Below are 13,723 nucleotides of genomic sequence, written 5' to 3'. Positions count from 1 at the left end.
TACTTCGTCGTTTTTGATGATCTATCGACTAGAGGGCTCAAAATTGAAAAAAATTGCAAATAACAGATACACACATACACACAGACATAGAGAATTCAGTAATGAACTTTAAAGTTCGTCGAAAATAACATATAGTAAGCTCTCCATATCTGTTTTGTGGATTAAACGCAAAAGTTTCAAGTCGAGATTTTGTTCCGATTCAGCAAAGTTTCTAAGGGATATAAGGTGTATGTGAGTACGGAGTGTTCACATCAGTAACTTCATGTTTATGTAAATGTTGCTACTCCTCAATCATATCGATAACATATCAAATTTTATCACTATAAGCTAAGGGAAGAAAGCTTACTTAAATTTTATCGCTATAAGCTAAGGGAAGAAAGCTTACTTAAATTTTATCGCTATAAGCTAAGGGAAGAAAGCTTACTTAAATTTTAGCGCTATAAGCTAAGGGAAGAAAGCTTACTTAAATTTTAGCGCTATAAGCTAAGGGAAGAAAGCTTACTTAAATTTTAGCGCTATAAGCTAAGGAAAGAAAGCCTGCTAATATTTTATAGCTATAAGCTGAAGGAAGAAAGCTTGCCTAATGTACTAATTCATGAATACAGATTTCTGAAGAGATATGAAGCTTTCTTCCCTTCCCTTAGCTTGTTGACTAGCGATAAAATTTAAAATTTTGACTGGTGTGACTTCCCTCAAGAACCGTCATTGTTCCATCTTTCCTGACTCGATACTTTTAGATACTTCTGTTATTCTTCATGTAATTTTGGAGACAATTTCATTACATGCAATGCATTTATAAGAAACGTTTGCGGTAAAATTACCCATTTTCGAAATATTACTTTAAGCCTCTATTAAAATTTAGAGAAGCTAATGCCCTGATGTTAGAAAAAACCTAGTATGAAGCGAAGTAAAAAGAATATCGTACACAGATTCCGTTGAGAAATATGCCATCATGAAAAACAGTAAATTGTGTATGTGTGTGTGAGTTGAGTTTAACGTCACGTTCAGCAGCGAGGCTATATGAAACGTGGACCTACTGTTTAACGTGGAATCCGAACCACATGAGCTCGCGTCGGGAATCGAACTCGGGTCTCCCATGCCAAAGGCGCGTACGCTAACCGCTTAGCTATGGAGGAGTTCTGAAAAACAGTACAGTCTTCACAAATACGAGATACGCTCAGAAAAAGAAAAGACCAATGAAACTGTCGTTGATTTTCCGCTTGCCAGTGACGCGTAGTAGAGTTCTTCTCAAACATTTTAACGGTACCTACATCATTCTGCCTTGTGCCATTGTGAAACTGCGGGCGTTGGGGTGAAGTTCTGTTCTGTACTTGCAGCGATTTCATGGTATTAGGAAAATGAGAATTTTGGAGGAATAGCGTGGGTGGATCGAATTTTGTTCCAAATTGAGCAAGACATTCATAAAACACTTTAAAAATGTTCCACGAAATTACTGGGAAGAATGTGTGAGCCGAATCCAGTGCTGTGAGTGGTTTCAATGTTTCAAAGCAGGAAGAACATCTATTGAAGACAGGTCAAAACGTGGATGCCCACCAACATCATGTTCTGAAAGTGTGAGATGCTGTATGAAAGAATCGTTGTTTGACTATAAACAAATTACCTGAGGAAACAAAAATAAGAAAATCACTCTGTCATGTGATCTTAGTTGAAAAACTGAACATGCGTTATGTTCCTGCAACATTCGTTCCACAGTTCCTAACAAATGAACAAAGATGAACACGCGTGAAAATCTGTGATAATATTTCGAATCGTGCAAACGAAGACAATGAATTCTTGTAATACATCGTAACAGGTGGAGAGACTATGACTATGACGCTGAAGTAAAGACACACTCATCCCAATAGGTCGGAAAATCTTTCGAAACCCAACAAAGCACGTCCGAGTAGGTTAAATGTACGTGAAAGTGATGTTTATTGTTTTCTTCCGATTTTTGAGCTCTTATTCCTTATGAATCTGTCTCACGTGGTCAAAGCATCAACAAAGAGTATTACTTAGAAGCGATGAAGAGTTCGAGAGAGACTGCGAGGAAGAAGAGGAGATCGGAAGCTTGAAAAACTGGGACATAGATGCTACAACATGACAATATTCCCAGCCATTGGTAAGACAGGCTTATTTCTATTCCTCAAGTTGAAATCCACCCTCGAGAATTGCCGTTTCCAATCCATACAAGAAATAACAAAAAAATTCGATACCACACCTTCAGGCTATTACAAGGAAAGTGTTCCAAGATTTGTTACAGTAGTGGAAGACATGCTGGAAACGATGAATTAATAGTGGAAAAAACTACGTACGAAATAAGTCTAATTAATTTTCACAAACGGTAAGTATCATTATATTTAGAAAGTTCGGATTTTTTCTGAACTAATCTCGTATATTATTTTTTTAATTTCTCAACTATTTTGAGAAAGCAATGAAAATAGGGTTGATAAGCATCTAAGGCATGAATACACAAGTCATAAGTTGCAACAACGACGCTAATATCAGCAGATTGTTTTTATCGTAAGTTCGATGCAACTAACCTTATTATAATGTCACAACTAGCTCTTTACAATCAATGTATTTCGTGCATTGGCATATATCAACTCGATAATAATAATAATAATGTGTCTTTAAGTTACTTGCAAGTGCTCTTTACATACAAGTTTTTATTTTTTTTTATTTTTATTTATTTTTTATTTTTATTTTTAAAATTCTCTTGTATTCCTGTCATTTGCCGAAGAAGCTCAATACGTTTTCATATGTCATGAGGTTAATTTGGATAATGTGAATAGTGTAATATTTAAATTATCCACCAGTTTAGCTCCTGCAATGGCAATTTTGATATACAATAGAACCTGGGTTGCGAACAAATCACCCCACAAACACAATTTCCGAACAAATTTTGATTTAACCCGCGAACAATACCTCGAAGCATGAACGTACACACGTGGTTTTGGCGCCATGTTTTCGGCTCGCTAACAGGAACAAGAAGTGAAAAATCACCAAAAGAGGCAACACCTACACATTTGACCGAAGTTATTAAGAAATGCGGTTTTCCTTCGAAAGAGTAGTCTTCTTTCTCTTGCTCCTACTCTATCATCTACCTGTGCCACCAACTATCAACTACAAAATTACAGTTACACTGTACATTTTATATTATTCTATATGTATATTTTTGCTAGAAGAAAATCCATAAACAAAATGAAAACGAAATGAATTTTTTTTAGTTTTACGTTCCATGGTTACGCTGGCTAGACTAAAGGAGACGGTGATCATTAGAAATGAGTGAAATGGTAGAATGAAGAAAGTGGGAGGAAACGCGAGAACCTCGAGAAAACCCACGCACACGGTGTTTGTCCACCACAAAGCTCATTTGGTGCGAGCTGGGATCGTAACAAGGACCCCATGCACCAGAGATGAACGCTCTACCACTGAGCCACCGCAACCCCAAAATCTATAAACAAATCTACAAATGATGTTTCTGGGTCGGGCGAACGGATTAACTGAATTTGCATTGATTTCAATGGTAATTTCAATGTTCCGGTTCGCAAACGCAATCCGAGAACAAATTAAGTTCATAATCCGAGGTACCACTGTATTACTAAGTAATATGATGAGAAATCATACCTATGATCCTTATAAGTTTGTTTAGGCGTCTTCTTTCCATCAGAAGAACTATCTCCATGATCGTCCTTCGTATCTCCCTCATTCTCATTCTCCTTTTCCTCTATAGAGCTCTCCTTCTCTCTTGCTTCCTTCGAAAGGAAAGGATTTTTCCAGCTGCTGTTCATTTCAGGGCTGGAATTGGAACGCCGCACAGGGTTCCTCGCTTTCTCTACAGGAGGCGGTCCACTCTCCATAGGACGAATATCTTCACTCTCTACGCTGCTACCTGAGTTCTGTCTGTTCACAACTTTCTTCTCAGGAATAAGTGGCGAAGGACTGCGCTTGCTTGGTGATGGTGGTGGAGGACTTTGAGGGCATGCATTAAATGATACCTCTGAGCCATGTTCGCCTGAATCTTCCAAGAAATGATGTTCCAACATAGCCTGCAACATAAAAATGTACTTTCTTCAGATGAAATTCTGATACATATTTGTGAGATGAAGAATATATGAGATACAAATAAAGAAAAATGAAGCTTTTAGTTTCGCGTACTATGATTGATTGATATTTACATTCTTTGTCAGCAGTGAGCCTACATAGGACGATTGACTGATTTGTACCCACGTCCATTGTCAGCAGTGAAGCTAGATAAGATAACTGATTGATTTTTATTTACATAGTTTGTCAGCAGCGAGGCTATATAAGACGATTGACTGATTTGTATTTACGTCTTCGCTGTGAAGCTATATAAGACGACTGATTGATTTGAATTTACCTTCTTTGTCAGCAGCGAGGCTACAAAGGACGACTGATTTGAATTTACCTTCTTTGTCAGCAGCGAGGCTACAAAGGACGATTGATTTGAATTTACCTTCTTTGTCAGCAGCGAGGCTACATAGGACGATTGACTGATTTGTACCCACGTCCATTGTCAGCAGTGAAGCTAAGAGGGGCATACTGGAAGTTGCGAGCAACATGTTTTCACAACTATAATCTTAAGTTGTAAGTTAAACCAAGTATATCATCTCAATCTACGACCTTTCTTTCTTTCTTTCCAGACGTTGACGCTGTTTGTTGCTAGCACGTGATCACAGGCAGGATTTCCAAAATTGCGGGAAGCGATATTTCATTTTGACAGCGTGCTGTGATTGAATTCCTTGTTAAAGAAGACCAATCTGCTTCTGAAATTCACCGAAGACTGCAGTGTGCTTATTGAGATGGGTGCCAGTAGTGTTAAGAGGTGAGTAAAACATTTTAAGGATAGACAGATGAGTATCGGAGATGAGCTTCGCAGCGGGAGCCCTCGAATTGCCTCCACGGATCACGAGGTAAGGGTTGATGATCTGATTACGGGAGATAGGCGCATCACTATGAATGAAATCGTTGCAAAACTTGATGTTGGGCCGTTTATTAACCTGACGTTCAAACGTCAGGGACTAACCATTGCCCAAACCCTTCTTCAGAGATTTCGACATGAAAGTGATGACTTTCTGACAATATTATGACTGGAGATGAAAGCCGGTTCAATCATTATGAACCTGAAACAAACGATAGAGTATGGAATGGCACCACTTGAATTCGTCACCGAAGAAGAAAGCGAAGACAGTGCAATCGGTAGGGAAAGTTATGTGGAGTGTCTTCTGGGATGCCAAGGGTTGAATTATGGTCGACTTTCTTGATCCTGGACAAACCATAAATTCTGCCCGCTACATCCAGACACTTTTGAAACTCCATCGTGCCTTGCGTGATAAACGTCCTGGAAAGAAGATCATTCTTCAACAGCATAATGCACGTCCGCATACTGCACGTGTCACTATGGAGCAGATCATGCGAATTGGGTGGGAAACACTTCCACATCCTCCCTACAGTCCCGACATGGCACTTTCCGACTACCATCTTTTCGGTTTTGTGAAGGAACAGACGCGAGGCCATCGCTACGAGACACTGGAGGATATTCGGCAAGCAGTGCATCAGTGTATACGGGCAGCTGGAACGGAATTCTATCGCAAGGGTATTTTCAAACTTGCAGAACGATGAAAAAAAAAAAAAAAAAAAAAAAAAAAAAAACGGAGACTATGTGGAAAAGTGAAAGAAAAATCTGTAGATTGAGATGATATATTTGGTTTCACTTACAAATAAAGATTACAGTTGTGAAAAGATGTTGCTCACATCTTTCAGTATGCCCCTCGTATATAGAACAATTGATTGATTTTTATTTACGTCGTTTGTCAGCAGCGAGACTATATAAGACGATTGATTGATTTGTATTTACGTTCTTTGTCAGCAGTGAAGCTACACAGGGCAATTGATTGATTTGTATTTACGTTCATTGTCAGCAGTGAGGCTATATAGGACAATTGATTGATTTTTATTTACGTCGTTTGTCAACAGCAAAGCTTTATAAGACGATTGATTGATTTGAATTTACGTTCTTTGTCAGCAGCGAGGCTACACAGGACTATTGACTGATTTGTACTTACGTCGTTTGTCAGCAGCGAGGCTATATAAGACGATTGATTGATTTGTATTTACGTTCTTTGTCAGCAGTGAAGCTACAGAGGGCAACTGATTGATTTGTATTTACGTTCTTTGTCAGCCGCGAGGCTACACAGGACTATTGACTGATCTGTACTTACGTCGTTTGTCAGCAGCGAGGCTATATAAGGCGATTGACTGATCTGTATTTACGTCATTTGTCAGCAGTGAGACTATATAAGACGATTGATTGGTTTATATTTACGTCCTTTGTATGCAGCAACGCTACGATTGATTGATTTGGAGTTACGTTCTTTGTCAGCAGCAACGCTGACAAGACGATGTCTACAGTTTAAAGTGGATTCTGAACCACGGAGTGAGTTTGATGCTCTCCCACCAGGAATCGAACCCGAAGCCCTGTGCAGCAAAGCCACACGCTCTATCACTAGACTGTGGAGGAGATCTAATTGTAAGTGTAATTGAACAGTAGTGGGAAATTGATGAAATAATTGTAGATGCAAATGAATAATGAGAAATTGATAAAATAATTGTAAATATAAGTGAATAATAATGGGAAATTAATTAAATAATTGTGGGTGTATGTGTATAGTAATGAGAAATTTATGAAATGAAATTCTAATATTTCAGTTTAACGTCCCATGATTATGTCCTTAAGCTAACGGAAACGATGGTTAAGGTAAGTGATTGATGATGAAAGAATTAGTGAAATGAGAATGCGGGAGGAAACGGGAGCACCCCGAGAAAATCTACAGAGACGATGATGTCCAGCACAAATTTACTTGACAGGGAATTGGAACAGAGACTCCACACATCATATTTAAGCGCTCTACCATGAGCAAACTGATAAAATAACTCTAAGTGCAAGTGAATAATAATAGGAAAGTGGTGAAATAATTGTAGATGTAAGTGAATAGCAATGGAAAATTGACGAAATAATTGCAGGTGCAAGTAAATGATAATGGAAAATCAATGAAGTAAGACACTTTATGCACCACTTCATCCCTAAGGTACGAGTAACGCCCCTAATTTCATTCCGGAATTCAACTGCTCTCAAAGCTATCTTTTACTAAAGGACCAACAATGTCATAAGGAAAAGAGTCATAAGGAGGAAGACTATTACGATTAATTACTATCATATTTCACTACTTAAATAGTAGGATAATGCATTAAAAGATTTTTTAAAAAAAGCCTGCATAGAAATCACAATATTTAGGTTAATTAGGCTTCCTCAAGGCTGATTAAAAGATAAAGACTCATAAGCAAAACCAACTACAGTTACAATTAATATAGGGTACTCGAAATATACAGGAAACATTTGTAATGTGTTTATTTTAGCAAAATGTTCAAATATACCATTTTATTTTAATTATTTATTTATGTATTTTAATTTATAAAGAAACACACAGTATTTTGCAATTCATTTTAAGAAAAGTATACGAGGGCCACTATTTATATTTTGAGCCTTGGCAACACTGATTATAGTTAGGCGCTATTCTTTGTTTGCATAAAAACGTTTGACATTGTTGACCATAACGTACTTCAAATGTTTCGTCAATAGCTTTATTTGTGTTGTTTACGTTGACTTAAAGATTGCGTGACAACAGAAAAATGGAATAAACTCGTGAAAATTTTCGTGCAATGATTTATTACGATTTACAACGTGAATTATCAAGACAAGAGTGCATCGATGAACTTACTTCCACACTTGGCGATGAAGCTCCATCCTTTGCCACTGTGAAACGCTGGTATGACGATTTAACTCGTGGTCGCCATTGACTCACTGACGAAATTTGCGAAGGTCGTCCAAAATCAGTTGTTATTCAAGAAAACATTGATGCTGTGCAAAACGCAATACTGCAAGATCGTCATATGGCATACTGTGAGATTGAGGCAACCCTAGGCATTAGTTCCACCAGCACATATAAAATATTACATGATCATTTAGCTGTGAGAGAGGTTTGTTATCGTTGGATCCCACATAATTTGACAAAAACTCAAAAAGAAGCTCGCGTCGATTGATACACACAGATGCTCAATAAATACAATGGCGGTGCTTGAAAAGACGTATAGAAGATTGTAACAGGTGACGAATCATGGATATATGCATATAAGCCGGAACGTAAACAACAGTCGACTGTATGGGTGTTTCAAGATGAACCAAAACCAACAAAAGTTGTTCGCGCTCGAAGCACATCAAAACAAATGGTCGCCTGTGTTTTCGGGAAAACTGGTCATGTGGTAACTGTGCCTTTAGAGGAACATAGAACGGTCAACTCTGAATGGTACACAACAATTTGTTGCCGGAGGTCTTCGGTCAAATACGGAAAACAAACAAGCGCTGTCGCATCAATCATCAAGATAATGCAAGCTCTCACAGATCTCGTCTAACAATCGACTATTTGAACACTCAAAAAATCGAATTGATGGGTCATCCGCCGTACAGTCCTGATTTGGCACCCAATGACTTATTCTTGTTCCCAAATGTCAAGAATAAATTGCATGGACAACGATTTTCGTCGGCGGAAGAAGCCGTTGATGCGTTTATAAACCATATTATAGAGGTGTCTCACGAAGATAGGAAAAAATGCTTTGACAAATGGTTCGAACGAATGCAAAAGCGTATTGATCATAAACGAAAATATTGCGAAAAACAACAAATCAATTATCAATGAGAAATAACTGTTTTTCATTGTTAGGCTCAAAATATAAATAGTGGCCCTCGTATTAGATTTATTGTCAAATACAGATTGTTATCCACTGATGCACTGAGAAATGAATATCATACGGTGAAAACTATAAAAGAATCTCTGCAAGTTTAGAGTCCAGAAGCAGTCAGCTGAAGTTATTTTTAAACTTCCACAGTATTCTGAAATTTCATATGAAACTATGAAAGAAATTAACTTTTATATTATTCCTTATAGCTTTGGATATATACGTACGTGGATCGTTCAATATATAAATTTCTCTAAGTTGTATGATATTTATATTTGTAAACTACACATACATGTGTAGGTGGGTCCTTCTTCACGTCACCACATAATCCCCATTTAGATTCAAGCATTTGTCTTACCGTTGCACCAATTTGTTCAAACTCTTTGCAAAAAAATCAGGGCTCTGGCTATTAAGCACTCTCCTCGCATTTCACATCTTCATCTGCTTCGAAACTAGGGATGAGCAAAACCGGTTTCTATAAAAACCGGGAACCGGTTTCTAGAAATACCGACATTTCGTTTTTTTCAAAACCGATTCGGTTTTTCACCGAAACCGGTTTCGGTTTTCTCCAAAAGCCGGTTCGGTTTTCACCGAAACTGGTTTCCGTTAAAATTTTTGGAAAACGCATAAAACTATTTTCTGTGGAAACAGATTCGGTTTCCGGAGAACAACGAAACACTATTCTAGTCAGAAATAGAAAAATTTTGGAAAAAAACGGAACTGGTTTTGAAGAAAACCGACCGAACCGGTTTTGAAGAAAACCGAAACCAGTTTCGGTGAAAAACCGAGCAGTTTTTTTTGCAGAAAACCGAAACCGGCTTTTTGAAAATTTTCGAAAACCGGTTTCGGTTTTTCTAAAAACCGAAAAACCGGTTTTTGTGCCCACCACTATTCGAAACGTTCAAATTCCAATGCAGACTTTAGCATCGGGAAAAGATGGAAGTAGCTCGGCGCTAAATCGAGGCTGTGTGGAGAGTAGGGCAGGTGTGGCCACCCTAATTCTTGAATTTTGTGTCTTGTGTGCGTTCTGTAGTGGGGGGGGAGGGGGGCAATATCGTGAAAAAGAAAAGTTCAGGTTCGACATAAGCGATCTGGTTTCTTGTCAACTGGTAATGAAGAAGTGAAGCGAAGCGAATGTGAGGAGAGTGCTAAATAGTCAGAGCCCTGATTTTTTGCAAAGAGTTTGGACATATTGGTGCAACAGTGAAGTAAATACCTGAATCTCAATGAGAATTACTTGAAGAGGTGAGAAAGGACCCACCTACACATGTATGCACAGTTTACAAATGTATCTTAAAAATATAAGTTTTATAGTTTTGGGAAACTTCTATATTGAATGACTCACGCATTTCGCATGTATTAATGAAACAGACATTGACCAAACACTAAATACATTAAAAACACTTCGATAGTAAGACTATCCATGGCTTTGGATTGATTATTTTTTATTTTCAATTTTCAAGAAAATAAAAAAGGCCCTTATAGAAAGAAAACAAAAATGGCAGAACGTGATAGTTGGAAAGTGAACAAGAAGACTTACGGGATTGGCTGAAGGCCTCAGCAAATAGGAGGAAGGAAAAAAAAAAACAGTACAACAATAACTATATATATATGTCTGTTAAAAGAATTTAAATGTTTTGATAACAATTACTATATATATGACTGTTAAAGAATTTAAACTTTGTCATAACAATGACTATATATATGTCTGTATTTTCATTTATTTTCGATATTGTCTGAAGAAGGATATGTTAGATATCCGAAACCGTTATTATAATTTTTTTTAAGTGTGTTTTAAGCTTTGATCAGTGTTTCTTTTGTTAAAAGCACTTGTGTAAAGTTTCGGCAACATATCATCGCCTTCATCAGACAAGTTAATCGTCTGATGAAGGCGATACGTATATAGTATTTAGTGCTATAGTAATGTATGTTTTACATATAAACATCTATAATCTTTTGTTATGGATTTGGGAAATGTAAAATACATTCTTACATCATATTCACTTTCACCCAGGTTTTCGCTGTTAATTCGCTTATGCCCAGCAACGAATTCTTCAAATTTGTTGTCCTTCTTTGATAAACTAGGCAGAAAGAGTGGTGTGATATCAGCCAAAGGAAAATCCTGTGGAGAAGTCTGAATACGCATAACCCAAGACATATCACCTGAAACATAAATTATAATTACATACACGTTTAAGATACAACAGGTTTGTTGTAGGATAAACAAAAATTAATTCTTGAACGTATATACAATAAAATATGCATTGCAAAATTTTATAAAGTATTTTTATAAACATCTATGATTTTCTGAACTCAATAGTACTTACTCCTAGGCTGGATCTTACAACACCAACAAAATTTAAGGGAAACTAGGAGAACGAAGAAAAATAATATCGGTACTTCTACGTTCAGAAAAAAATTACACAAGTCAGAATAATTCAGTATCGCGGCAGTATCGTACGAGTTTTTAATACTTATCGACGGACAGACGGACATAGCCGTTCTCAATACCTATCGACAGACAGACAGAGTCGTTCTTAATACACATCGACAGACAGATAGATGGACATATCCGTTCTGCTTGCCACGCTTATGCACAGGATAATTTGGGAAACCAAAAAATGGGAATAATCGAGAAAATGGCACAAGTTTCCATTAATGAGAAAACGTAAAATATTCTTCTACCATACGATAAAGATTCGCACCCTCTCAAAAATCTCCCAAGCGTTCAGTCTATGGGTGATGTCATACGATCTGCATCCGACTTTCTCGGAACGAAAACCAAAGTGTTTGAGGTAATCTGACCTCTAATAATCTTGTCAAAGCACAAGAATTGTAAGTTGTGGTACAGTTCAACTGGTTTAAATAGTTTTACACCAACCAGAAAAAGTGAAAAATGCTCTCTTGCCATTTTCCAATATCTAAAACGGATCTCAAAAAGAGCTTCTCAAACGCCTTTCATAGTTCGGTAAAAAGACTAAATTGATGAATAGAAGTGTACGGTATTTATATTGAAAAAGGTATCACCCGTAAAAATAAAACTCAGATATTAGAAACGGCACGTAACATTAGCACGCACTTTGTATGGAATCTTGAGACACAAATTAAAACCCTTGTTGTTTAAAGTGTACCATATTCTTGCACGGAAAACAACAATAAATTTGGAACAGGGAAACCTACATTAAAACTTGCATATTATCGTATACAAACGTAAGCTTAATTAACACAAAATTTTTCAAACCAATATTCAAAGCAATTATCATTACTTCTGGTTAAACTGATAATTAACTGTACATTACCTGTAGGTTTCCTAATATATATTTCTGCCCATCCTTGACACCAACAAGCACACAATTGTCTGTCTTGTTTATCTTGTTTTTCAACACCTAAAATATATATATTAAAAACATTAACTTACTTCTGTTGCTACACAAGACTATATATATATATACTGAGTATATATTTATTAATGTAATAATCATGCAAACGCATAAATTACAAGAACTCTCATTTAAAAGAAAAGCTTTATTTAGAACTATTGCTTGTTACTACTCCAGACAAACCTTTAAACTAGACAAGTTATTGTATCATACAAGTATAAAATTCAAAGTATACAAAAGTGTGATGGGCCGAGAGATCGAACCTAGATCTCCTACTTACCGTGTCGGTATGCTAGTCACCTTTTCTCAGACATCTTGGATGAAAGGGTAAAAATATTGGAAGGGTGTGTAGAAGTGGGTGGGAATCATATTGAGAAGTGATAGAAAGGTATTGTTCGAAAATTAAAAACTGTGGATATTAAAGACGCTAATAATATAGACTTAAAAAAAATACTATCCGTTTTACTGTATGATTGTAGGAATTAAGACGCAAATTCACAGCAAGAAACACAGAACAAGCGATGTTTCGAAACGCACTTCTGAGAAAAATACTTCGTAGAAAAATAGGCGAACAAAGGATGAGTGGAGAACACGATGAGTAATTCTACAATACGTATAAGTCATTAAGTTGAAAGCGTATCTTATAAAGAAAATTGTAAGAATATAAAACATAGATGAGAGAGAACATCTCTCGCACACAAAATACAAGTGAAGAATATAGAAACTTAAGCTGGAAAAGAGGCCAAGAAGAAGGTAGAAAGCAGGCGATCTTAAGAAGGGTGATGGTAACAATCCTGACTGAAGTTGCTTAGCACAGAATAGGATTGAAGAACATCTTTTGTTTTACGGGTTTCTTATGCCATACAGTTAGCTTGAAACGAAAGAAGACGACTTCAATAACGAACTTTTTCTTTTGTTAAACCTATCATATGCAGTGACTAAAACGTGTATTAAATATATACGAGGATATGCAACTAGCGGAGAGCCGCGTCAGATGACGAAATGGGGTAAAACGAAGTTGTTCATTGGATGACCCCCCCCCCCCTCAAACACACTAATAGATGGACTCCGCCATTTAATCATTGTGGAGTAGCGACCATGAAAACATATCGACTGTAATCGAAGCGCCCGCCTAGTGTGAACTATATGATGTAATTCAATTTATCAAGCGGCTGCTGAGTTCGCTGAAATTCAAAGATCAGACTTTCCGGAATCATCTACACCCGTGATTCTCAACCGTTATATAGGATTACTTCAAGTGAAAGAAATTCCTTCGTTGCTAGAGCACATTTTCAAAACAGTTAGCTGTACATTAACTGCATGACGGTTCGGAATTTCATGGATTTCATCTTCAAATGGCGGAAAGCTCCCACCACTACCACCAATTCCAGATTTAAAAATAATAATAATAATAAAAAAAGAAGTAAATGTTTGTCATTCCTATGCTTATAAACGTCAAGCCTACCCCCAAAATCTGGGTTTTCTAAAACGATGAGAAACCACTCCCATTTTTTTAATGTTAAAAAATG

The 13,723-nt window shown here is 36.9% G+C and overlaps 1 protein-coding gene across 2 annotated transcripts in view; it reads right to left on the bottom strand.

Annotated features, from left to right (window-relative positions):
- gig (TSC complex subunit tuberin) overlaps positions 1 to 13,723 on the bottom strand; it is a 121,428-nt gene that overhangs the window by 22,306 nt on the left and 85,399 nt on the right. For both annotated transcript variants that reach the window (XM_081731841.1, XM_081731840.1), the window contains exons 22-24: positions 12,114 to 12,200; positions 10,808 to 10,977; positions 3,628 to 4,049 (exon numbers count right to left, since the gene is read on the bottom strand). In XM_081731841.1, coding sequence (XP_081587967.1) covers positions 3,628 to 4,049; positions 10,808 to 10,977; positions 12,114 to 12,200 — 679 coding nt within the window. The remainder of the gene's footprint in view (positions 1 to 3,627; positions 4,050 to 10,807; positions 10,978 to 12,113; positions 12,201 to 13,723) is intronic.

The sequence above is a fragment of the Thermobia domestica genome, chromosome 11 (assembly GCF_964235325.1).
Source record: "Thermobia domestica chromosome 11, izTheDome1.hap1.1, whole genome shotgun sequence".
NCBI lineage: Eukaryota > Metazoa > Arthropoda > Insecta > Zygentoma > Lepismatidae > Thermobia > Thermobia domestica.
This window is presented reverse-complemented; position numbering and strand designations above follow the sequence as displayed.